Consider the following 27,016-nt stretch of genomic DNA (forward strand, 5'->3'; position numbering starts at 1 on the left):
TCATACTGTGTGTGGGGGACTGTGGGGGGTCATCATACTGTGTGTGGACGGCTGTGGGGGTCATCATACTGTGTGTGGAGAGCTGCGGGGGTCATCATACTGTGTGTGGGGGACTGTGGGGCAGTGAAAGGGGTGTCATACAGAGTGGGGACACTAGTAGGCTTCAGGTTGTGCCCCTTGCCAGACTTTCAAAGTTGCTGAATTGAATCAAAGTCACAGGCTCAGCTTTAGTGACACACTTTTGCACATGGTCCATCTTGCAACTTAGAAACGTCCCTTTAAATATTTGCGTCTTTAATATTTGATGTAATGACGCTCCGGCTGTGACTGCTCCGTATTGTACCGGTCATGCGGGCACCAGCAGGCGATGTCCTGTCAGACGCCTCCTCTCATTGGTCCATGGACCTGTCATTCTTGCTGTCATGTCTGGGCAGGTGAGGAGGCTGGCTCAGAGCACGTGTTCCTCGCAGCCTCTGATGATTGGTGGAGCCTGTCCCTGTCGCTCGCTCCCGCGGTGTGGTGTGTCCGAGCGCACATCTCTCCGCTCCCATTGGCTGAGCTCCTCGCGCCCCTCTGCCGGCTGCAGCTCTATATAAACCCCACCGACCCATTCAAGCCCCTGTGATGTCCAACAGTGTAGTGAAGAAGCAGAGGATGGAGGAGTCCGCGCTGGAGCAGCTCAAGAGCCACACGGTGGTCGTGGCCGACACTGGGGACTTCAATGGTGAGCGCTGCTGATAGAGAAGTGACGGGGAGGCGGGTACAGAGGGGCTACAAGTGTCCGCGACAGCCACAGCCCGGCGGCCACACGTGCGGCGGCTCAGCTCTCCACAGCGGGGTCTGCCCCAGCGCACGTGCGCCGGGTACAGTGCCGGCCTCTAACCACAGGGTCTGGTGCTGCCCCTCAGTGCTGGGTACAGTGCCGGCCTCTAACCACAGGGTCTGGTGCTGCCCCTCAGTGCTGGGTACAGTGCCGGCCTCTAACCACAGGGTCTGGTGCTGCCACTCAGTGCTGGGTACAGTGCTGGCCTCTGCATCCACAGGGTCTGGTGCTGCCCCTCAGTGCTGGGTACAGTGCCGGCCTCTGCATCCACAGGGTCTGGTGCTGCCCCTCAGTGCTGGGTACAGTGCCGGCCTCTAACCACAGGGTCTGGTGCTGCCCCTCAGTGCTGGGTACAGTGCCGGCCTCTGCATCCACAGGGTCTGGTGCTGCCCCTCAGTGCTGGGTACAGTGCCGGCCTCTGCATCCACAGGGTCTGGTGCTGCCCCTCAGTGCTGGGTACAGTGCCGGCCTCTGCATCCACAGGGTCTGGTGCTGCCCCTCAGTGCTGGGTACAGTGCCGGCCTCTGCATCCACAGGGTCTGGTGCTGCCCCTCAGTGCTGGGTACAGTGCCGGCCTCTGCATCCACAGGGTCTGGTGCTGCCCCTCAGTGCTGGGTACAGTGCCGGCCTCTGCATCCACAGGGTCTGGTGCTGCCCCTCAGTGCTGGGTACAGTGCCGGCCTCTGCATCCACAGGGTCTGGTGCTGCCCCTCAGTGCTGGGTACAGTGCCGGCCTCTGCATCCACAGGGTCTGGTGCTGCCCCTCAGTGCTGGGTACAGTGCCGGCCTCTGCATCCACAGGGTCTGGTGCTGCCCCTCAGTGCTGGGTACAGTGCCGGCCTCTGCATCCACAGGGTCTGGTGCTGCCCCTCAGTGCTGGGTACAGTGCCGGCCTCTGCATCCACAGGGTCTGGTGCTGCCCCTCAGTGCTGGGTACAGTGCCGGCCTCTGCATCCACAGGGTCTGGTGCTGCCCCTCAGTGCTGGGTACAGTGCCGGCCTCTGCATCCACAGGGTCTGGTGCTGCCCCTCAGTGCTGGGTACAGTGCCGGCCTCTGCATCCACAGGGTCTGGTGCTGCCCCTCAGTGCTGGGTACAGTGCCGGCCTCTGCATCCACAGGGTCTGGTGCTGCCCCTCAGTGCTGGGTACAGTGCTGGCCTCTGCATCCACAGGGTCTGGTGCTGCCCCTCAGTGCTGGGTACAGTGCCGCCCCCTGTACCCACGGGGGTCTTCCAATATAAAATGTGGAGCTCTCATGTTGAGGAGGGTAGGCTGCTTTCACACATCCGTTTTTCGCCGTGTGGGACAATCCGGTAAAAACCAGAGAGAATGGATCCGGAGTTTATTGCCGCCACATCCGTTCTTTCCCCCATAGACTTGTATTAGCGCCGATAGTGCCACATGGCCTTGTGTTGCATCCGGCTTTTGCCGAATCCGGCGTAAATGGCTGATTTGGCAGTTGGATGGAATGCTGCTTGCAGTGTTTGTCTCCGACAAAAAAGTGTGGCGCAGGTTCCGGCGATGAGTTTCAATGAGAGCCTATGGGGGCCGGATCCGTCATCTGGCATGACAATCCAACAACTGATCCGTTTTTTTTAATTGCGCATGCTCAGCACAACGGATCCATAAAAAAAACAGAAGGCACACATGGAAAAACTGATCCAATGGATCAGTTTTTACACCGGATCCATTGCATCATTTTTTTACAAGATTGTGCTGCACGGCAAAAACCGGATGTGAGAAAGCAGCCTTATCTGGTCCTTTTTGGCTGTGCATGTGATGCCATTCTCTTGTGTTTACAGACTTTTCAGAAATGGGTAGACATGTTTCAAGCATCCTGTCATATGCCACCATGAATACCCCTTCAAAGGGAACCTATCACCAATTTTTTGGCCTATAAGCTGCGGCCACCACCACTGGGCTCTTATATACAGCATTCTAACATACTGTATATAAGAGCCCAGGCCGCTGTGTAGAACGTAAAAATCACTTTATTATACTTGCCTAATGGTCGCTGAGGTGGAGTCATATGGGTGTCTTCGTTCTCCGGTGTTGGCACCTCCTTTCAGCCATCTTCATCCTCCTTATGAAGCCTGTGCGCCTGCTCAGGACCTCAGTGCTGGCGCACGTGCATGATGTAGGATGCGTCATGCACCCTGGCTTCAAAAGGACAAAGATGGCCTAAAGAGTAGACATCGGAGAACGATGACTCCCATATAACCCAAATCCACTGCAGCAACCATTTAGGTAAGTATTATAAAATGATTCTTTTTTTTTTTTTTTTTTTTTTTTTTTTACCTTCTACAGTGGCCTGAGATGTTTAGCAGCAATTCTTGGCTCACACCCCCATACAAGTCTATGGGAGTGTGAGAAACATTGCATTGTGGTCGCATGTCTGACAGCAGTGCGATATACGGTGATACAGGCAATGGAGGAGAGGGAGAAAGTGTTACCTCCCTGCTCCTCTGCAGCTGTGATCCGATCGAAAGATTCTTGGCTGATGCTTGCTCGTAGCAGAGGGGCATTAGCATATCACTTTGTTGCTCACATCAGAACCCAACTGGAACTGTACCCTTGCTGTGAGTCTCTACTCCTTTTTTTTTTTCTTTTTTTCTTTTTGTCCATAGGACTAAAATTAATGGTGGTCATGCCCAGAATTAAAAAAAAAAATGGGACCCAACTGGCATTTCTGAGTGGTCACAATAAATGCTGTGGGCACAGTTGCAGTGGTTGCAAGGCTTATTGTCTAGTTACCGTACCACAAAGTAAAAAAAGTTCCCATAGGTGCAGTAGTCCTGTGGAGGATGAGAATCACTGTCCCTGGTTCACCTGAAGTGGCCTGTAAGAAAGGAGTGGTAACACAAATGCTAGTAAAGGAGCAGCCTGTGCCCTGGCGGAGTATTTCATGTACTTGTATAGGTAAGCTGTGCTGGCACCATGTCAGCAGAACATATGCCCCGCGTGTAGTGCCATGTACCCATGCATGGAGAGAACAGGCATACCCTTGTATATACTGACATTGCAGGGCTCTCCCCAATATTTGTGACCCACAGGAAGACACTTGTGATTTGCAGCTATACCCCACATAAGGCTGAGATTAGGGGAAAAAAAAAAATCACCAATCAGTTAAGGTTAAGTGATGAATTGAATCTACAAAAAAGCATTGACACTTTTATTCTTCTCATATAAATTAGGCATTTATGTACCATACACCAGCCCCAAACTGACCTGACCCGAATGAGGCCTGCAGGGGACAAGCTAGGAATATTTATACTGTGCTATTGAATGGGGGAAACACTACAAAAAAGTTCGGTGTCATGGCCGCCCACCCTTGTCTATAGAAGTTGGGGCTTCTTGCTATTTATCTGGATTATAATCCATTTCCCATTTTTTTCACTGCAATGTAATTTTTCATCACAATTGCCAAAGTTCCTCAATTATATGGAAAGTATAATATGTAATTACCAAACTGGTTTTCTGCACCGCATCATGGGGCAACGTCTTGCAAGAACCATTTGGAAACAGTTATTCGTAAGATGTATTTCCTGCAGGTCTCTTCCTGGCCAGGACTGGAGGAAAGCAAAACGCAGCTGCCAGAAACATTGGCCCGGGTCGGTCATTACACACAGCCTACAATGGACCGGGCTGAATGGGCGAGAGCCGGCTCGGGGGACATCACCGGCTGCCCACAACTAAGGGGTACTTCTCACATAGTGAGATCGCTGCTGAGTCACGGTTTTTGTGACGTAGCAGTGACCTCATTAGCGATCTCGCTGTGTGTGACACTGAGCAGCGATCTGGCCCCTGCTGTGAAATCGCTGCTCGTTACACACAGTGCTGGTTCATTTTTTGGACGTTGCTCTCCCGCTGTAACAGCGAGAGAGCAACGATCTGAATGTGCAGGGAGCTGGCAGCCTGCGGTAAGCTGTAACCAAGGTAAATATCGGGTAACCAAGCGAAGCCCTTTGCTTGGTTACCCGATATTTACCTTGGTTACTAGCGTCCGCCGCTCTCAGGCTGCCAGCTACCTGCACATGTACCTGGAGTACACATCTGGTAAATCAGCAAAGCGGTTTTCTTAACCCGATGTGTACTGTCTAGGAGTGCAGGGAGCCAGCGCTAAGCAATGTGTGCTGGTAACCAAGGTAAATATCGGGTAACCAAGCACTTGGTTACCTGATATTTACCTTAGTTACCAAGCGCAGCATCGCTTCCACGTGTTGCTGGGGGCTGGTCACTGGTGATATCTGCCTAATTGACAGCTCACCAGCGACCATGTAATGACGCACCAGTGATCCTGACCAGGTCAGCTTGCTGGTGGGATCGCTGGAGCATCGCTAAAGTGTGACGGTACCCTAAGGCTATGTTCACACAGTGCATCTTTTGTAACTGGCCCCAAACACACCCACGGCAAAAAATTCATCAAAACACATGCATTTTTTTACATGTTTTTACTGCATTTTGCCTGATGCATTTTCTTAAAGTCAAATCTTTTGACTGGAAAGGCTCAAACACTGGAAAAACACAAAAAAATTGACATGCTGCATCTTCAAAGATTCAGCCAGCAAAAGATGCCCAGTGTGGACAGCAAAATAGAAATCTCAGACTTTCCTGGGGGACTTTGCATTTTGGGGCATCTTTGTGACTCCAAACGCACCAAAAGATGCACTATGTGAACATGGCCTAAAGCTGCTCCACATTCTCTGCTGACAGGTGTGCACCCAAAAGGGTTTCCCATGAGCATTGGGTTCCCTGGTGTCATGATGGAGGGTCACTGCTATCAGTTGGAAGGTGAGCCACTGAATATGGGCACTATTGAGGCAGTTTGCACCCATACAATGTCGTAAGATTGGCGACATTCACAACTGGACAGATTACTTGTATATGAATGATTTACTAGGTTAGCTCCTTAATGGGGATGTCCCCTCCTGTAGGGGTGTAAATAGAGCGTGGTGTACACATGGTGTGTGCGCTTCAGTGTGACGACTTGTCTTTAGTGCAGTAACACTGGGCCTTTGTCAGTCACAAGATGGATATTCATGGCATCCACTGCACTGACTAAGCCAAATCAAAGCCTCACTAAATTGTCCCTCTTATCTGATTGCAGGGGTTTTGGGGTTTGTTTTTGTGTTTTTTTTTTTTTTTTTTTTTTTTTTTTTTTTTTTTTTTACTCTAGAAATGTGTATATAGCTCTCCCAAATTTTGTAAGTTCTTCATGGAGCCGGTTCAGGACAGGACATGATTCTAGTCGATCAAAGTATATCAAGTCTGTGTATTCCACAGCTAGTACCTGGGGAGGGGGGGTTGGATCCAATTTCTCCACCACTACTGGTCTCTAATCAGCTGCCCCCCCCCCCCCACCCCTATAGTCTCGAGCAGTGTTCCCCCAACTCCAGTCCTCATGGCCCCAAACAAGTCATGTTTTCAGGATTTCCTTAGCATTGCACAGGTGATAAAAGCATTATCAAAGCATCACCTGTGCAAAGCTAAGGAAATCCTGAAACCATGACCTGGGGGGCCGTGGGGACTGGAGTTTGGGGATCACTGGTCTAGAGGAATATGTAGTCCTTACTAGTGTCTTGGTGCATTAGTGGAGCAGAGAACTGTTTACAAGACATACAGGAAAACAGTATATTTATGTTGACTTGATGTGAAGGATGGCATTGGCCCAAAAAGAACGAGTGGAGTACATCCTTGTTTGTAGTAATGGAATCAAAGACTTCAACAAATCTCCCAAACTGGCCTCAATATAGTGTACCCCCTCCTGTGATCTCCTGGCCAAAATGAAAGTATGCAATAATAATGCTGTCCTATTATTGTGGCTCCAATGTATAAGTATTGCTCCTATGATAAAATAGTCTTCCATTTGGCAAAGTGGAGTATTGATGCTATCTGACTCCTGTTGTAGTGGTGGGGCTGGGGCAGTGGGGGGGCGTCCTCTGGGGGCGTCCTCTGGGGGCTGGGGCAGTGGGGGGTGGGGGCGTCCTCTGGGGGCTGGGGCAGTGGGGGGTGGGGGCGTCCTCTGGGGGCTGGGGCAGTGGGGGGTGGGGGCCGTCGTGGGGGGGCTGATTTTCAGTCTGGATGCTTCTAGGGGAGAAGTCTTTACAGACTAGGCATTATCATGAGTTTTGTTTTTGGACTGCTCAGAAATGTGAATTTGCTGTAGACACTATGGGCTCCATCAGATCTATACAAAGTTGCACTGATCGCATAGCTAACCTCTGCATATTGCAGGATTATGCCTTCATAACGTAGCATCACAAATGAGAATCTGCAGTCCTGGTTTCCTAATCTCTTAAATGAGCTTTTCTTCCTGATTGGACGCCACTGTTGCCAAATCTGCCGAGTCACTGTGAGCAAGACGTTATATTGGATCATATCACTTATTGTCTTGGCTCTTGTATATTCTGGACACACCTATTCTGCCTCCAGCTGGCTGTATAAATATCAGGAAGCTTAATGGTTCAGGATCAAATCCCAGCCATTAAATCGATGAATGTTACCCTATGTAATGGATTATAACCTTAGGCTGGGGCCACACGGGCACTACTGCGATCCACTTGCATGAGACTCGGCTCGTGCTGGCAGTACAGCAGAGCCGAGTGTCATGCCTGTGTCTTTGCAACTGAGGTCCGTTCGTGCGAGCAGACCTCAGCTGCGGGGGGCGGGCCGGCTCTCAGGAGGGGTGGGAGGGATTTCTCTCCCTCTCTCCTGCATAGTCGGCTATAGCCATTCTCGCACTGCACTAGCAGTACACCGATGTACCGCGAGTGCAGTGCGATTTTTCTCTCGCCCCATTCACTTGAATGGCTGCGAGAGAAAGAGTCTCGGATTACAATCGCAGCATGCTGCGATTGTTTTCTCAGTCCGATTAGGGCTGAGAAAATAATCGCTCGTGTGCTCACACACAGGCTAGAATTGGTCCGAGGGGAATGCGATGTTTTATCGCACTCCACTCGCACCGATTTTCTCGCCGTGTGGCTTAGCCCTTAGTGTAAGGGTACGCTCACACGAGCGTGAAAATCGGATGAGTGCAATGCGAGAAATTCTCGCATTGCACTTTGACCAATGTTAGGCATCGGATGCCATACGCTCGTGAGTCCAGCCTTAAGGTCAAACTTTCCAAGACTTTTCGTATGTACTGACAAGTGGACATCCTTCTTCCTTGAGCAGTGTGCCATCTTATATGGTCTCCATGTTGGGGAAATGGAGCTCTGTTAATGGCATTTGTTGACAACACTGGAATCTCTATGTTCCCAGTTGGGGCATTCTGTGAGAAGCTGGACATGAAACATACTGTTCCCATTAGGTTACCTGGTTTTTAATGGCATGTGCGCCTTGGCAATCTACGTTCCAGCTTTCTTAAAATTTTGGTATGATCGTCGTCTAACTATATTAAAAGGATTGGAGCAATGTTTTGCCTATCCAGAGGATGTGACTTAGATCGGTGGGAGTGCAACCATTGGGTACTCTTTATCCCCAATCATGGTGAATCAGGTCATCTGCTCTTTGTTGCTCAGCTTATGCTATGGGGCTTTGGGCAAAAGCCAAATACAATTCTCCCATAGTGAATGAAATGAACCGCACTGCCTCTCCTTTCTAACAGGGGTAATGGTGTCCCGTTTTGGGTATTGTTGGGCGTCAACAGAGCCACAGCTTCTGATCTGTTCTGTAGGCAGGATGGCACAGCTGACGTTGTGCTGATTGACAGCTGGCTCCTTGCTGCCTAACTGGGGGAGCCAGCTGTCAATCAGCATGTCGGCTGTCCCACCCAGTCTGCAGAGCGAAGCCTCCACTCTGACAAAAGACCCTATCGCCGGCAGGAGTGGTCTGTTAGTGGAGAAAGGTGCTGGACACAACCAGCAGATGGAAAGTCCATTAAGTGCATTTTAGAGAAGTTGGTCTCAACATATCCCTTTTTAAACGGTAGAATTCTAGCCTTGGCAAGTTAGTGCCTATCTATAAGATAACTGATGGAGAAGTGTCTGTCTCTGCTGGGACCCTCGCTAATCATGATAAAAAACAGAAGACCCTTGGGCTGCAAGTCTGCGGCCGAGAGGAGTTTAAGGGTACAGCTGGACAGCATACAACTTCTGCTGCACTGAAGTTGCCCGTTCTGGCCCTCTGTGGGTCTGTTTGGACCTGCACTGATCTAGTGGATAGGTGACAACTTGCATTACATGGCAAAAAGTTCTGAAGTGTTTCAATACCTTTCAAAGTATATGAAAGGTGTCAAAATTAAGTATCTTTTGCCAAAGTATGGATGCTTAAAGGAGTTGCCTAGCCTAAGAAACTGCTGCAGTCACTTGAGTAGCCAGCCACATGACTACCTGTTGCATCTTTGTGGCCAGACTATATGCCTCCCCTTTTCAGTCTAGCCACCATGAGAACAAGTATGGGTTGCGTACATGCAGACCACCCACTCTCAGAGTACAGAGGAATTGAGGGTGCTTCAGTCATAACATAGCAGTCTCCAGTGCTGTCTTGTTGTCGTAGACTGGACAACCCCTTTAAACTTAACCCCCAAAACCTGAGGCTGCATTACAACTTTATATTTCGGTTCAGTCATTAGTCAGTAGGATTGTTTAACATGCTAAAGTTGGTAAAAAATAAAGCTGATTCTGTGGTTTCTGATGAGGTGGTGCTGTAAATACAGATTGTAGTTGCCCTTGGTACTTTTGGGATAAAGGATGATCATGCTGATTTCATGGATTCCTGAACCTTTTATATTCGGGGATGAGTTTAGATTGTGCTGATTCTCACTTATCTTAATCTCTACAGCTATTGAGGAATACAAGCCGCAGGATGCCACCACCAACCCATCGCTGATACTGGCAGCGGCACAAATGCCAGAATACCAGCAGCTCGTAACTGATTCTATACAGTATGGCAAAAAGCTCGGCGGGTAAGTAACTATGCGATGTATATATGTGTCTGTGCCTCTAGGGGCTTCAGTAACATTTAACCTAGTCTTTTGCAAAATGACAATTCCTTGCATAGCTTGTCGCCTGTAAAGAGAAAGGGGCAAGTATTTTGTTTACTTGGCAGCTATTTCTGTATGTAGCTGACATGTGTAAGTAAAACCTGTGCTGGGGGCAGATTCCACATTTTTTAGAATGATTTAAAAGTAAATGTGCTGAAGTGTATTCTGCAGGTTCTCCTGCCTAATGAGCGTCCTCAAATTTCTACTTCCCCAGTAAATTTTATTACACAAAGTTAGTCCTTTGGGCACACGGGGGAAAAAAAGACCTTTTTACTTAAGGCCCAGTCACACTAAACAACTTACCAGCGATCCCAACAACGATACAACCTGATAGGGATCGCTGGTAAGTTGCTAGGAGGTCGCTGGTGAGATGTCACACTAAGCGACGCTCCAGCGATCCCACCAGCAACCTGACCTGGCAGGGATCGCTGGAGCGTCGCTACACAGGTTGCTGGTGAGCTGTCACACAGGCAGATCTCACCAGTGAGCAGCCCCCAGCGCCGCGTGGAAGCTATGCTGCGCTTGGTAACTACGGTAAATATCGGGTAACCAACCCAATATTTACCTTGGTTACCAGCGCACACCGCTTAGCGCTGGCTCCCTGCACACCTAGCCACAGTACACATCAGGTTAATTACCCGATGTGTACTGCTACGTGAGCAGGGAGCCGGCTTCTGCGGACGCTGGTAACCACGGTAAACATCGGGTAACCAAGAAGCACTTACCTTGGTTACCCGATATTTACCTTCGTTACCAGCGTCCGCCGCTCTCACACTGCCAGTGCCGGCTCCCTGTTCCCTGCACTCCTAGCCACCGTACACATTGGGTTAATTACCCGATGTGTACTGTGGCTACGTGTGCAGAGAGCAGGGAGCCGGCACTGACAGCTGAGAGCGGCGGACGCTGGTAACGAAGGTAAATATCGGGTAACCAAGGAAAGGGCTTCTTGGTTACCCGATATTTACCTTGGTTACTAGTGTCCGCAGAAGCCGGCTCCTGCTGCCTGCACATTTAGTTGTAGCGATGTGCGCTTCACAGCAGGAGAACTAAAAAATGGCCCAGGACATTCAGAAACAACAAGCGACCTCACAGCAGGGGCCAGGTTGTTGCTGGATGTCACACACAGCAACATCGCTAGCAACATCACTGCTACCGTGTTTCCCCGAAAGTAAGACAGTCTTACTTTCTTTTTACCCCCAAAACTGCCACTGTCTTACTTTCGGGGTATGTCTTATAGTGGAAAAAATCCCACACCAATCGCAGCAAGTCTCCATGCAATGTACCGTAGGGGGACTTGCAGCGATTGCGCCCTAAGTGTACCGCAAGTTAACGAAACTTAACCACCAGCGGCTGCACATGAGGGCACTGAGGCTGTGTGATTTTGTATGTTGTCCATGGTCCTGATGGACCACGGACAACATTACTGCAACATTTCAACATTTCTCGGTAGCCAAGCGTTCAGCTGAGCGCCAGACCGCTGGCATGTGTCAGCTCTCAGCTGAACGCTAAGCCGCTGGCATGTCAGGGCGCTCAGCTGAGCGCCAGACCGCCGGCATGTGTCACCTCTCAGCTGAGCGCTTTGCCGGCAGCATGTCAGGGCTCTCAGCTGAGAGCTGTCGCATGTCGGGGCGCTCGGCTGGGCGCTCGGCCGACGGCATGTCGGGGCGCTCGGCTGGGCGCTCGGCCGACGGCATGTCGGGGCGCTCGGCTGGGCGCTCGGCCGACGGCATGTCGGGGCGCTCGGCTGGGCGCTCGGCCGACGGCATGTCGGGGCGCTCGGCTGGGCGCTCGCCGACGGCATGTCGGGGCGCTCGGCTGGGTGCTCGGCCGCCGGCATGTCGGGGTGCTCGGCCGCCGGCATGTCGGGGCGCTCGGCTGGGCGCTCGGCCGCCGGCATGTCGGGGCGCTTGGCTGGGCGCTCGGCCGCTGTAACTGTACTGTAAAGAGGAAAATAAATAATTTTTTTACTACGTCTTACTTTCGGGGTATGTCTTACATTAGCCAACCCCCACTACGTCTTACTATCGGGGGTGTCTTACTATCGGGGAAACACTGTATGTCACAAGTTGTGCCTCAGCAGCGATGTTGCTAGCAATGTTGTAGTGTGACGTGGACTTTAGGCTATATGCGCACGCTGCGTTTTTTGATGCTGCGTTTGTGCGTTTTTGCCGCAAAAGCGAATCTGTAAAAATGCATGCGTTTTGCTGCATTTTTATCTGTTTTTTTCCAATGCATTGCATAGTTGGAAAACGCAGAAAATAATTGACATGACAAATTTTTTTTTTTTTTTTTCAGCTCAAAAACGCAGCTAAAGTTTTGCGGACAGCAAAAATGAGAACTCATAGGCTTTGCTGGGGAAGCAAAGTCATGCAGTTTTGAGGCCAAAAACACACCCAAAAAAACGCACTGTGCGCACTGCCTAACATACTGTGCATACAGCATGCTGTGTGAAGCTCTCTGTAGCTCAGTAACTCGGGGTCATCATGGTGGTGACCTAGGGTTACCATGCCAGTAATCTGGTCCTGGTCCCTGTGATCACATTCACAAGAGCCTGGTGGTGGTAGTGGCCGCAGCTTATAGGCTGAAAAAGTGGTGACAGGTTCCCTTTAAATGAGATGGACATTTTAGGAATATAATTCACTGGGATTACTGTGCCCCATTCTGCCAGTTGTCACTGGTCCGGTCAGGTTGACTTAGAAGTCATCACCTATTCTTTGGATTGGTAGTAACTTCCAACTGGATTACCAGCTTAAAACTAAGACCTTGACTCTAGTGGTGCCAGCAGGTACAATTATACGGTTTGATTATTTGGGGCAGTTTTAGGTTCTGAATCAGGAAAGTCTCCAACAAAGTTTTGTCCCTAGAATACTTTGCATTCCTGTATCTGAATGTGAATGTATCAGATGAGTCGGCTGCGGAATGTTCTGCATCAATCTGCAGCAAGTGCTAACTGAGCGTAGTCTTAAGACAACTGTATGGACCACTGAATACGGAGTCCAATAGATTGTCATTCCCCTGCAGAGAGCTGGGTAATGGCCCCTGACGTGTATGCTAATGAGGCATATAGGAGTCCGGCTCTGAGCCATGGAGTCCAGGGATACAGGGCTGTACGGAGAGTTTACAGAACGTTCCTCGAGGGAGCGAGTAAATTCAGACATAGTAATCTCTCCAGCTCTCCACATTACACCAGCTCAGAGGGGTTTTTTAAGATTTCCTTTATATATTAAATCTGCATAATGTTTTCCATATAAATGCCAATCCTCACTGCAGCACGTCATAGAGAATGTGGGCAACTTCTAAAAATTCCCCGCCAGCTAAATCTGTAATGTGCGGCTTTGTTTGGTGAAGCTGCTGATTGTCTCCATTGTTAAATTCCTGCAGTAACGAGACTGTTCTGCTGTAAAAGGACAGCCTTATTTTGGAAATCTTATTGAGCTGAATTTAAACATACTGAAAATAAAAGTTTAAGCTTAACCTTCAGTTTTTGGTTTATTTTCATAAATCCGTTGTAGACATGAAAATAAGTCTTGTAATATTTTTATCAGACAAATCTGCTTTTTTTTCTCTGCCAGGATTGATCAGTCATTATCAAAATTGTCAATTCTGAGGTAAAAATCTGTAGTCAGTGATGACAGTTGGTGCTACTGAGATTCTATGATGGGCAGAGCTAGATGCAGACCTCTGCCCCTCCTGCTTCTATCTACATGGCAGTTGGTGCTGATGAGATTCTATGTAGATAAGGGTGAGTGGAGCTCTGCATCTAGCTCCACCCATCATAGAATCTTATCACCAACTGCCATCCCCAACTGCCTTCACTGAATACAGACTTTACTGAAGAATTTGGATCGTGACTGATCAATTCTTGCAAAGAGAATTTATGTAAGATATATTCCATGTTTAGTTTATTTTATTTGTACTATTGATTTACAAAATAACAATTAGAACAGTTGCGCTTTAACTTTCTGATATCATCTTTGTGTTTCTGGACCTTTTTTTTTATTTTTTTTTAGGACTGAAGAGGAACAAATCAATAATACCATGGACAAACTGTTTGTTTTGTTTGGAGTTGAAATCTTGAAGAAAATCCCTGGTCGTGTCTCCACAGAAGTAGATGCCAGGTAAATCTCGATCTTGCGTTCCCCCTCCCCCACCCCCCCTTTTTTTTTTTTTTTCTCTCTTCCCCAAGCATAGTATTGAATATCCACCCCCTAAAGTAGAAGTGTTAATGCAGCAGAAAAAACAAAACCTTCACATGCAGTTTGCTGTAAATCCATGGTATGGGAATTTCATTATAGATTTTGCAGCCCCCTTCCCCCGCAGATCGGCATGGGTACCCTGGTGTGGACACCCCCCCCCCCCCCCCCTGCGGATCGGCGGGAGTCCCCATATAGGGGGTGTAACATAAAAAGGGTTTTATTGGAAATTGATATATTCATGTAAATATTGCTCTTTACTGACAGTTGTACTGGGAAATTATTGAGCACTCAGCTTCCCTAAAGATTGATGGATTACTGGGGGTCCTAGCGGCAAAGTCACCTAGAGAACAGCTAATTTTCAGGGGATCCTTGTAGCATAATGGCATAGGAGCATTATAGAAAATGTACAGCCCCTCTAGAGAACGTGTCAGCAGAATTTTGGATTCTTAACAAGAAATGGCTATAAAGGGAATGTCAGCAGGTTTTTGCTGTGTAATTTAACAAAATGATGTAGGGACAAAGCCTGATTCCAGTGATGTATCACTTGGCTTACTGGATGCAGCAGTTGTGATAGAATCAGTTTTATCTGCTGCAGAGCTCAGAATGCTGAGCTGTGTAGAACATCGCCCACACCACTGATTGGATAATTTGTGTACCCTGTATTTTGACAAAAAGCTGCTAATCGGTGGTGGAGTGTGGTTGGACCGGGAGACACAAGACACTTTAGTACTGTGATCATGATCTTCTGATAATTCTGATATTATTGTAACTGCAGGACACAGCCTAGTAAGTGACACATCACTGCTCCTACATCAGGTTGCTTTTGGATTACAGAACAAAAAGCTGTCAGATTCCCTTTTAAAGCTTATTAAAATACCTGTTTTGAAGAATTTGGTTGTGTTGCTGTAATCGTCTGTAGCACATGGGGGTGTGGATAATGGTCAGAATGGAGAAATGGCAAAGTGCAACATCAGCCTTGCTGCATCATGAAATACCCAAGGTAGATTACAAAAAAATGAATTTCTTAAATATAATTTTAATCTGCTTAAAAGTGCCATTACACATGTCTTTAGTTGAGTGAAATCCTGCTGCCAGGTCCGGAGTCCTGTCTCCTCTACAGGCGGACCCTGGTTTCAGGTTTGCAGTGTTTATATTTTGGTGCATTTCTCATCTTGTAGAATATTTTTTTATTTTTTATACTTTTCCCTCTAGACTATCTTATGATAAGGATGGGATGGTGGAACGTGCCAAGCGTATTATCGCTCTGTACAAGGAGGCCGGTATTGCCAAGGAGAGAATCCTGATCAAGCTGTCATCCACTTGGGAGGGAATCCAAGCAGGAAAGTAAGTATTGTTATTTCTATTGTAAGGTCAGGAACTGCATACAGAAAGGGTTGCTGATGTATATAAAGCACTGTGACATTAATAGTGCCATATAAAAATAAATATTTATTTCTGCTTTGTACAGGGTCCTGGAGGAGCAATATGGCATACACTGCAATATGACCCTGCTGTTCTCCTTCGCCCAAGCTGTAGCCTGTGCCGAGGCTGGCGTCACCCTTATATCTCCATTTGTTGGGAGGATATTGGACTGGCATGTGGCAAACTCTGACAAGAAGAGTTATGAGCCATCAGAGGACCCAGGTATGAGCTAAAGATGAATACTAGGGAGGAAAGTGCAGTCCCCTCCTTGATACCCCCAGTTCCTGAATACTCAGCTGTTAGGTCATTGTACCTGCTGCACTGTAGGACAGTGACTTGTGTCACCAGTCCCTACCTAAGATAATTAAAGGGAACCTGTCAGGTCCAATATGTACCCAGAGCCACGAGCAGTTCTGGGTACATATTGCTAATCCCTGCCTAACAATCACTATATCTAGTTGCATTGATATACTTTTTCTAAAGCTCTGTTATCATATGCTAATGAGGCCAGGGACTAGTCCACAGGGCATTAGTTCCCTCAACTAGTCCGCCCTCTTAACATGTTAGCTCGCCCACATGGGGCATGCCATCATGCTATTCAATGCCCAGCTGCATCGGCAGTGATGTGCATACTTGTGGTCATTGTCACTGCCTCAGATGCCGGCCTTGGGGGTCAGTGCACATTATCAGAAGTCCCCGGCATTTCCAATCATGCGCACTATGAAGCCGGGTGTATGTGTCTCAGATTCAGAGGTCTAGTGCTCATGACTGGAAGTGCCGGGGACATCTGATCATGCGCAGTAAGACTAAAGGGTGCTTTACACATCGCTACATTGCTAGTGATCTCTTTAGCGATTGAACACACCAGATTGCACCTACAATTTGCCGAAATCCCACATGTGACCGGCGCTAAAAAAATGACCTATGTGCGATCTTGGCAAATCTTACCTGCAATCTGGCGTGTCACATCGCTAACAAGATCGGCTAGCAATGAATGTCGCAGTGTGTAAAGCACCCTTAAGGCTGTGGTCTGATATGGTGACAACACAGGTATGCGCATCGGTGCTGATGACGTGGAGTAGTGGGCATTGAACAGCATGTTACGCCCCTGTGGGTGTGCTAATGTCAAGGTTAGAATGACGATGATGATGAGACTCAAAGGATCTCTCGAGATCCGGCTGCTGTTTCTAATTAAAATGTCATGAGTGCACTTAGAGATTAAATAACTAGACAGCAAGTCAGTTACATCTATCTCCATGACTGGCTCTTGACCAAGTGTGTTTTTTTTTATTGTTTGAAAGAAACTCTAGACCGAGCAGTAAGGGGGTGTAAACAAAAGTTTTAGTCCAATCAAGTATCGCAGGGCAGGGCTTCATGACGTAGAGAGATCTACACATCCTCCTTGGATTGGTCAGTCCAGACTCCAGGAATTTCCTTTGTCCATCTGTCTTGGGTGTAGAACAGGAAATAGCAGCCATCTTTACAATTACATGTGCTGGTATATACTGTGTCTAAGGAAAATACACTGAATATGCAATATACATATATACATGTTAGTAAGAAACAAAAGCATTCACAAATGTTAGTTCACATCTACTGAACTATATAACTGAGTCTGAAATGGCTGAATTAAGTATTTTTGGATACTCAATTCTTTATCCTCAACACTAACATAAGAGGTCAGACTAGCCAGGGGAACTCATGCCCTTGTGACTAGTCCCTGCACATTAGCATATAAAGGATCTTTTTCTAAAGATCCCTTTATCTATGCTACTAGATAAAGGGACAGACAAGGATTAGCAATATGCACCCAGAACTGCTTGTGATTCTGGGTGCATAATGGACCTGACGGGTTCCCTTTAAGAGGATACTAATGAAACACTGCAAAAATACGTGTAAGAGGTCAGACTGCTGTGATCAGGTTTAAAAATATTGCAGTGTATAAAGTACAAACAAGTGTAAAGCAAGTTTTAAAAAATAATTAAAATCAGCCTTTTTAATAAAATCGGCTTTTATCAGTGTCTAAAGGCCCTGTCACTCTGTGGTAGGTCTGTGGTAGGTCCAATATGTACGTGATTTCACTGCAACCACAGATCTGCCAAAGATTTATCTGTGTGATGGGGCCTTAATGTATCAAAATGTAGTTTTCTGTAACCCCCTAAGAATGATTTATTCTGTATAATTACAAAGTTCAGTTTAAGAAAAATTATCTTTTGTAGTTGGTCCCCTTGTGCATATAAGTTAAGAAACTGTAGTACTGACATGAATGCAAATTTTATTCGTAGGTGTGAAGAGTGTGACCAAGATCTACAACTACTACAAGAAGTTTGGCTACAAGACCATAGTCATGGGTGCGTCTTTCAGGAACACGGGGGAGATCAAGGCGCTGACCGGCTGCGATTATCTCACCATTGCTCCCAAGCTGCTCGGAGAGCTCAGCAAAGACCGCACTAAGCTTTGCCCCACGCTGACTGCAAAAGAAGGTAAAGCTGCCTCATCTCTGCTCCTGAATGTTCAGTAATTGTAGTGTTGTACAAGGAATCCATGTAATGATGCCAAGATATCTTCTGATCATGTAGCCACAACATCCTGGAAGGGCCTGTGATATACTGGCTTTCCCATGGGAACGTCTGTTATCCTACTAGGAGGCGGAATAATGCATCCAGTAATGGAGGAAGGAGCAAAGTAAACCTGCTTAGGCATTAGGCACATACTGCATTTTTACCCACTTTTTTTTTTTTTTTTTTGCAGAACTTTCTTGAGAAATGTTTGTAACCTTTCTGCAGACATTCCCCAGCAAAACCTATGGGAAAAAAATAGCTGTGCGCACACTGCGTTTTATTTCTCAAGAACATTTTTTTTCTGCAGAATTTCTTGAGAAAAAATGTGCATGTCGTTACACTTCTGCATTTTTTTTGCCATAAATGATGGTAAAACATGGGGACCAACCTGCGGAAAAACGCAGCAAAATGCGATAAAAACGCACACTGTTTTTGGTGTGTTTTTTTTTGACCGCGTGCACTAATCGTTCAGGCTTTCGAAATTGATAAAAATCCTTTTTCTAGTGTGAACAGTCTAAGAAGGGAAATTACTCCTGTCGCTTCAATTTCGGATCTTGAAGCTGTTCTGAAACGCCTACCCTGGCTGTGTATATAGAAAAAAATCAGTCTCCTATAAACACCGGCCATGGTCTAGTTTTCACAAGATTACGGAGATGACACGGGGATAATCATCAGAAGACCCCTGGCGGTTATAACTAATCAGTGCCCCACCACATGAACGCCAATGAGTTGACAGCCAGGGGTCTGCTGATAACCACTCTCTGTACTCATGTGAAAAGCCGCCCACGGCCGACATTGATAAACTCATTACTTCTACATACAGCAATGGTGCGCCATTGATGTATATACTTTAGAACAAGTGATCAGAGTATTGCAGGTTTAAGTTCCCTAAGGTGATTATTAAATACAGTAGAAGTAGAAAATGTTTTAAAATTTATTAAAACATTCAATTCACCCCTCTTTTAACACACTAAAAATTAAATATTTATCGGTGTTCATAAGTCCAATCTATCAAAAGAGAATGAAAACAATAAACAGCGTAACTAAAAAAAAAACCACCAGAACTAAATTTTTATGGGCCACTGCAACAGGAAAAAATAACAGGTGATCAAAACATTGTGTATATACCCCAAAATGATATCAAACATCTCGGTGCACAAGAGAACCCTCAGTGTCAAGTCCCAAAAAATTAAAAACCTTACGGCTCTTGGAAAGTCACGACACAAGATCTTATTTTTTTTTTTTAAATTTATTTGTATTTTTTTTTTTTCTCACCACTTAAATAAAACAAACTATACACGTTTGGAATCTACATTATTGTACTAACATAATAAAAAAAATCATACTGCCATGTCAGTTGTGACATGAAAAATTGCAGAATTTCACGGTTTTGCCCTTTCACCACACTTTTTAATAGAATTTTCCTGCTTACTATCATATGATAAAATTAAGTTATTAAAAAGTACAACTCCATCCTGCAAACAAGCCCTCGTATGGCTAGATTGAGAAAAATAAGATATGGATCTTGGTATAAGGGGAGGAGAAAAGGAGCGCAAAAAGGAAAAATCGTCCAATCCTTAAAGGGTTAATAAAAAAGTTAATGTTTTTGTTTTTTTTTATTATATTAGAGAGGTGGGTTGTTTTCACAATTGTCAGAGCAGTCCTTGTGTTGTACAGGACTTGTAAGCAAACATTGCACATTCTAGACCACCACTGTTGGACTGCAGCAGCGGCAGGTAACGTAGGCGATAAAGCATTAAAAAAAACTCAATTAACAAAGGATTATTTAATGAGTAAATTGTGAAGTTGCTTGCTTAGGGAAGCACTTTGCTCCTGCACCATACCAAAACCATTACAGGGTTATTCCATATTTCTTTATCGTTCCTATGGGAGACCCAGACATTGGGTGTTTAGCTTCTGCCTCCGGAGGACACACAAAGTACTACACTTAAAAGTGTAGCTCCTCCCTCTGAGCTTATACACCCCCTGGTAGCCAGTCCTAGCCAGTTTATTGCTTGGTGTTCAGAAGGCATACATCCACACATGCATTCTCATGATTTTTTCCTTTTGGAATGAGATTGAAGTGCGGGTCCACATCTGGATCCCCGGCATGTCCCTTCTCACCCCACTGTGTCGGTGGTGTTTTAAGGTTGATTTTAAAGGCTGGAGCCTTACATGCTGTGCTCCTTCACCATCCCTCCTGGGCTCTGGCTTGAAGTGGGAGCCAGCACGGTTTCCCTGCCTGGCAGGAGACCGGTCTCCGCAGCCCTTCAGGACCCTGCTGGACTGGAGCACTCATCCCCAGTGACCTGGCCCTGCGTCTCAGCAGCTAAGTAACTGACGTTTATATTTTGGGGGTTCCTGTACTTTATTGTTGGAGAGTGTGCTTACTGTATTTATAGGAATTTCCAGCGGGTTCTCTAGCTGTCGCCCGAGAACCGCGCCGATGGTGCCTGCGCGTCTGCCTCGCCGCTCAAATTTAGGCCCCGGCTTTGCCGGAGGCCTAGTTTCTGTTCTCTGCCCTCGCATGTCATTCATGCAGAGGGACAGGCTCGGCTCCTCCCGGCGGCCGTTCTGCACAGGGGAGGGACACTCCCCACTGCTGTGCGTGTCTCCTCCCCTGTAGGTCTCTATGGCCCTCCAGTTCCCGCTCTCAAGCAAAGTCCCGCCCCCTCTCTTCACTCCGGTGGCCATCTTCTCAGACAGTTTACTCGGCGCTGGTCTGCACTCTGCATCCCTGCTGAAGTGCTGTGCTTGGGGCTCTGGGCTTCGGGATCTGGAGGGCACACAACACCGCTCCAGCGGTCTGGTAAGCCACAACCGGCTCTGGTTGTGGACCTCTGTATATATTCTCTGGGGTGCATTCTCTTGCAGAGCCACCACTCCAGCAGCATGTCTCACACGAGGAGCAAGGCTCCAAAGCTTTATTCTGTATGCGCTGCATGTAAGCTCCAGCTGCCTGAACAGAGCACCTATCCTCATTGTGATCTCTGCTCTAACTTGGCAGGGCCACAGCCTGGAGTCTCACCCCCAGTGGTCTCAGGCTGCTCCTGCTCATGTGGCTGAACCCCCGGCCTGGGTAGAGTCCTTTTCTAGGTCTATCTCCCAGTCTTTTGCTGAGTCCATGGGACTTCTGTCCAGGACTTTGTTAAATATGCATCAGCCCCCTTTGCAGGGTGCCCCTACTGCTATGGGTCCCTTAGGTTCGGAGCTCACAGAGGATTCATCATCAGGGCCCAGACCCCGTCCTGAGAAGAGACGCAGGGCTCCCTCTCCCTCCTCCTCCCGTGGCTCTGATTCAAGAGCTGACTCGCAGGATGAGGAGGATGCCTTTACAGGGGGCTCGGAGGCTACCTCCATGTGCCCCATTGATCTGTCCGAGGGTGACTCAGATCTTAGTGACTTGATTGCTTCCATTAATTCTGTACTGGATCTCAATCCGCCAGTATCAGAGGAGCAACCTTCTCTGGCAGAAAAGCACCAGTTTACCTCGCCAAAGAGTGTTCTTTAACCACTCCAGTTTTCAGGCCGCTGTGACCAAACCCAGGGCCTGTCCTGACAAACTCTTCCCAAAGCGTCGTTCTGATGACAGTTTTCCCTTCCCACCTGAGGTGGTCAAGGAGTGGGCTCAGTCCCCAAAGGTAGACCCTCCCGTGTCTAGGCTCTCAGCCCGGACCGTTGTGTCGGTGGCTGATGGCACCTCCCTTAAGGATTCCACTGACCGTCAGATTGACCTTCTGGCCAAATCTGTGTATGAAGCGGCGGGGGCCGCGTTTTCCCCGGCTTTTGCAGCAGTGTGGGCTCTCAAGGCCATCTCTGCTTCTCTAGAGGAGATGCATTCCCTCACCAGGGACTCTATGCCCGGAATGGTTGCCTTAACTTCCCAAGCTTCAGCTTTTTCATCTTATGCAATGTCTGCCATGCTGGAGGCTTCTCACTGCACTGCGGTGGCTTCGGCTAATTCCCTCGTTATCCGCAGGATCTTGTGGCTTCGAGAGTGGAAGGCAGATGCTTCTTCTAAGTACCTTGCTGGGCTCCCTTTTGCTGGGTCCCGGCTGTTCGGTGAACAGCTGGATGAAATTAAGGAAGCTACTTGCGGGAAGAGTACTTCCATGCCACAAACCAAAACCAGGAAACCTGCCCAGGGTAGGAATCAGTCGAGGTTTCGTTCCTTTCGTTCCTCCAACTGGTCGTCCTCTAAGCCCTCGGCCTCGTCCGCTAACTCAGCCAAGGACCAGAAATCCAACTGGCGCCCAAAAGCGCGTCCACAGAAGACCGCAGGAGGTGCTGCCACGAAGGCAGCCTCCTCATGACTCTCTGCCCGCTCCAGCGACATCCTTAGTCGGTGGCAGGCTCTCCCACTTTGGCGACGCTTGGTTTCAACACGTCTCCGATCAGTGAGTGAGATATCATCTCCCACGGCTACAGGATAGAATTCTCTTCCAGCCCGCCAAACAGATTTTTTTTTTTTCTCTCAACTCCCCCTTGCTCCAAGGCCGCCGCCTTCTCACAGGCCGTGGCAGCCTTGCAGGCCAACGGAGTAATTGTACCAGTTCCCGCCCGGGAACGTTTCAGAGGTTTTTACTCAAATCTCTTCCTAGTCCCCAAAAAGGACGGTTCCTTCCGGCCCATCCTGGATCTCAAGCTTCTCAACAAGCATGTTCAGGTGCGGCACTTTCGCATGGAGTCCCTGCGATCAGTCATTGTTTCAATGACCCAAGGACCCAAGGGTTTCCTGGCATCCATCGACATCAGAGATGCTTATCTGCATGTGCCAATTGCAGTTTCCCACCAGCGTTGGCTACGTTTTGCAATCGGAGAGGAACATTTCCAATTCACGGCTCTCCCCTTCGGGTTAGCCATGGCCCCTCGGGTATTCACCAAGGTCATGGCAGCAATGATTGCGGTTCTGCACCTCCAGGGGGTGGCAGTGATTTCTTACCTGGACGACCTTCTAGTCAAGGCTCCATCCAGCGCAGACTGTCAGCGGAGTGTCTCGCTCACTCTCGCCACTCTAGCCCAATTCGGGTGGCTTGTCAATCTGTCCAAATCCACTCTAACTCCCACCCAGAGCCTCACGTACCTAGGGATGCAGTTCGAGGCTTTGTTGGCACTTGTGAAGTTGGCCTTAGTCAAACAGCTGTCCCTCCAGCTAGCGGTGCGCTCTCTGCTGAGGCCCCGCCGTTATACCCTCAGGCGTCTGATGCAGGTGCTGGGTCAAATGGTGGCGTCCATGGAGGCTGTTCCCTTTGCCCAGGTCCATCTGCGCCCCCTGCAGCTGGACATTCTCCGCTGTTGGGACAAGCGGCCTTCCTCCTTACACAGGTTAGTGGCTCTGTCGCCACGGACCAGGAGCTCTCTTCAGTGGTGGCTTCGGCCCCTCTCCCTGTCCCAAGGGCGCTCCTTCCTGGCCCCGTCCTGGGTGATTCTCACCACGGATACCAGTCTATCCGGCTGGGGAGCAGTATGTCTCCACCACAGAGCTCAGGGCACTTGGGCTCCGTCCGAGTCAGCCCTTTCAATCAATGTGCTGGAAACCAGAGCCGTGTTTTTAGCTCTCCTAGCTTTTCACCACCTGTTGGCGGGCAGGCACATTCGAGTCCAGTCAGACAACGCGACAGCGGTTGCCTACATCAATCACCAAGGCGGGACGTGCAGCCGCCAGGCAATGTTGGAGGTACAACGCATCCTTCAATGGGCGGAGGACTCCAAGAACACCATATCCGCAGTCCACATCCCAGGCGTGGAAAACTGGGAGGCAGATTATCTCAGACGTCAAACCGTGGACAGTGGCGAGTGGTCCCTGCATCCGGCAGTGTTTGTCAATCTGCCGCAAATGGGGCACTCCGGACGTGGACCTAATGGCATCCCGTCACAACAAGGTTCCTGTTTACGTGGCTCGCTCCCGCGATCCCCAGGCATTCGCCGCGGACGCTCTGGTTCAAGACTGGTCCCAGTTTCGTCTGTCCTACGTGTTTCCCCCCCCCCCCCCCCCCTCTAGCTCTTGCCCAGAGTCCTGCGCAAGATCAGAATGGAGGGCTGTCGAGTCATCCTCATTGCGCCGGACTGGCCCAGGCGAGCTTGGTATCCGGACCTGCTCCATCCATCTATCCGTAGAGATGCCATGGCATCTCCCGGACCGTCCAGACCTGCTCTCGCAAGGTCAGTTTTTCCGCCTGAATTCTGCGGCTCTCAAATTGACGGCGTGGCTCTTGAGTCCTGGATTTTGACGGCTTCTGGTATTCCTCCTGAAGTCATCTCCACTATGACTCGGGCCCGTAAGTCTTCTTCCGCTAAGATCTATCACAGGACTTGGAAGATTTTCCTGTCCTGGTGTCGCTCTACCAACCATCTCCCTTGGCCATTCTCCTTGCCAACCCTTCTGTCTTTTCTTCAGTCCGGTCTGCAGCTAGGACTGTCCCTCAACTCTCTCAAGGGACAAGTCTCAGCTCTGTCAGTTCTGTTCCAGCAGCGTCTCGCTCGGCTGGCTCAGGTCCGCACCTTCATGCAAGGCGCGTCTCACATCATTCCGCCTTACCAACGGCCCTTGGATCCCTGGGACCTTAACTTGGTCCTCACGGTATTGCAGAAACCCCCTTTTGAGCCTCTTAGGGAGGTTTCTTTGTATCGTCTTTCTCAGAAAGTGGCCTTTCTGGTTGCCATAACTTCTCTCAGGAGAGTCTGATTTGGCTGCACTCTCTTCGGAGTCACCTTTTTTTAGTTTTTCATCAAGACAAGATGGTTCTCCGTCCGACTCCGGACTTTCTTCCTAAGGTGGTCTCTCCCTTCCACCTTAACCAGGATATTTCCTTGCCGTCCTTCTGTCCGGCTCCTGTTCATCGCTTTGAAAAAGCGCTGCATACTCTAGATCTGGTGCGTGCTCTCCGCATCTGTGTCTCGCACCGCTGCGCTTAGGCGGTGCACCTCTTTTTGTGCTAACCACAGGTCGGCGCAAGGGCCTCCCTGCTTCTAAGCCGACCTTAGCCCGTTGGATTAGGTCGACCATTTCGGACGCCTACCAGAGTACTCAGGTGCCTCCCCCGCCGGGGATCAAGGCACATTCGACCAGAGCTGTCGGTGCCTCTTGGGCTTTCTGGCACCAGGCTACGGCTCAACAAGTCTGTCAGGCTGCCACTTGGTCTAGCCTGCACACCTTTTCGAAGCACTACAAAGTGCATGCCCATGCTTCGGCAGATGCGAGCTTGGGCAGATTCATCCTTCAGGCGGCTGTCGCCCATTTGTGAAGTTAGGTTCTGCCTACTTAGTTTTTCTGTTTATTTCCCACCCATGGACTGCTTTGGAACGTCCCATGGTCTGGGTCTCCCAAAGGAACGATAAAGAGAATTTTGTTTACTTACCGTAAATTCTTTTTCTTATAGTTCCGTATTGGGAGACCCAGCTCCCTCCCTGTTGCCTGTTGGCAAGTTCTTGTTCCGCGTGTTATCACCGGCTGTTGTCGTGGACAGTCTCCGGTTGTTTCGGTTCTTACTCGGTTCTACTTGTGGGTGGCTATTCTCCTTCAGCTTTTGCACTAAACTGGCTAGGACTGGCTACCAGGGGGTGTATAAGCTCAGAGGGAGGAGCTACACTTTTAAGTGTAGTACTTTAGCTTCTGCCTCCGGAGGACACACAACACCCATGGTCTGGGTCTCCCAATACGGAACTATAAGAGAGAATTTACGGTAAGTAACAAAATTCTCTTTTCTAAAATTAGAATGCTGCCTATAGATCAGCACTAGAGTTGAGTGAGTACCTAACTATTCGTACTCTCTATACTCATAACGAGTATTGCATAATACTTGCGTATTCATTCCGAATAGCGTGTGCAATGCAAGTCAATGGGGGAAAACTCGCAGAGTAACTGGAATGCCATACTACTTGTGCAAGTAGTAAATAGTGTAGAATTCGGGTTACTCGTTCAATTGAGTTTTCCCCGTTGACTTGCATTGCACGCGCTATTCAGAATGAATACGCAAGTATTAGACAGTTCTCGTAAGGAGGATAACTAGTACGAATAGTTAGGTACTCACTCAACTCTAATCAGCACCACGCATTGTTGTTCCTTTTTAATTACTTGTATTGCTGCAGCGCCATCTTGTGGCCACTTACTGAAAGTTGAGTATATAAGCATTGCATTTGTCTACTTAGATTTCTTATGCTACAGAGCAGTGTTAACTCATAATGTGCAAATGGATCAATATGTAAAATCCATGGCAATGTGACCCATTATATAACTCATACTGTAAAAAAATAAGGACTATGTAGAAATTGCACAATTCCTTTCAGGGAATTTCTTAAACTGCAGAATTTTAAGCAAATTCCTTTTCTTCATTCAGCCCAGGCCAGCAATCTAGAAAAGATCCACTTGGATGAAAAATCTTTCCGTTGGGAACACAATGAAGACCAAATGGCAGTGGAGAAACTTTCTGATGGGATAAGGAAGTTTGCTGCGGACGCCATGAAGTTAGAGAAAATGTTAAAGGTACATGGCACTTGCCGGTTAACTTTCATTTCTCCAAAATGTAAAAAAAATCAAGGCTTTGGCTTTCATAGGATGCTCCTTATCTGTCATCCTTAATGGATGAAAAGTGGGTAATGTCCTGTTGGGCTACAGGTAATCATGGGAGCACTGGTACTGACGGAGGTTGTGGGACCAGTGCTGAATGTTATCCTGTCACTCAGTACTGTCTGTATGCCTGGTCCTGTGTATTTTAGTGGATGTGTGCTGCACTTCTGACTTTTAACCAGAAAAAAATTCTGAATTTTAGATCTTGTAAAGCATTTTATGAATGCGGTTTAATGTGTTTTTTTTTTGTTTTTTTTTTTTTCCTCCACAGGATCGCCTCAAGAAATAACACTCCTAGTTGGTTTTTCTAATCCAAGCCGTGATGTCAAGATCATTCCTCACCTACAATCAGCCGGCAGTCCCTCATCCTCCAGCTCCTGTTTTTTATCAACATTGTAACATTTCCATTTTCTGTTTTGTACAAGATTCTTATATTGCACTGATTAAACCAGTACTTATCCCAAA

The 27,016-nt window shown here is 48.2% G+C and overlaps 1 protein-coding gene across 1 annotated transcript; it reads left to right on the forward strand.

The window, feature by feature from the left end:
• Positions 1–498: 498 nt before the first annotated feature.
• TALDO1 (transaldolase 1) lies at positions 499–27,016 on the forward strand. Its single transcript, XM_075326366.1, has 8 exons — positions 499–724; positions 9,605–9,728; positions 13,817–13,924; positions 15,215–15,346; positions 15,471–15,646; positions 17,710–17,907; positions 26,322–26,467; positions 26,823–27,016. The coding sequence occupies exons 1-8, from the start codon at positions 625–627 to the stop codon at positions 26,838–26,840; spliced, it is 1,002 nt and encodes a 333-aa protein (XP_075182481.1). The 5' UTR covers positions 499–624; the 3' UTR covers positions 26,841–27,016.

Source organism: Anomaloglossus baeobatrachus, chromosome 10, assembly GCF_048569485.1.
Source record: "Anomaloglossus baeobatrachus isolate aAnoBae1 chromosome 10, aAnoBae1.hap1, whole genome shotgun sequence".
Lineage (NCBI taxonomy): Eukaryota > Metazoa > Chordata > Amphibia > Anura > Aromobatidae > Anomaloglossus > Anomaloglossus baeobatrachus.

What these genes read in the sequence shown, in the direction of transcription:
- TALDO1 (XM_075326366.1), top strand. Translation starts at nt 625, where the DNA reads ATGTCCAACAGTGTAGTGAAGAAGCAGAGGATGGAGGAGTCCGCGCTG. An exon ending in CGACACTGGGGACTTCAATG is followed by an intron (nt 725 to 9,604) that starts GTGAGCGCTGCT and finishes TAATCTCTACAG; the next exon opens with CTATTGAGGAATACAAGCCG. An exon ending in GAGGGAATCCAAGCAGGAAA is followed by an intron (nt 15,347 to 15,470) that starts GTAAGTATTGTT and finishes TGCTTTGTACAG; the next exon opens with GGTCCTGGAGGAGCAATATG.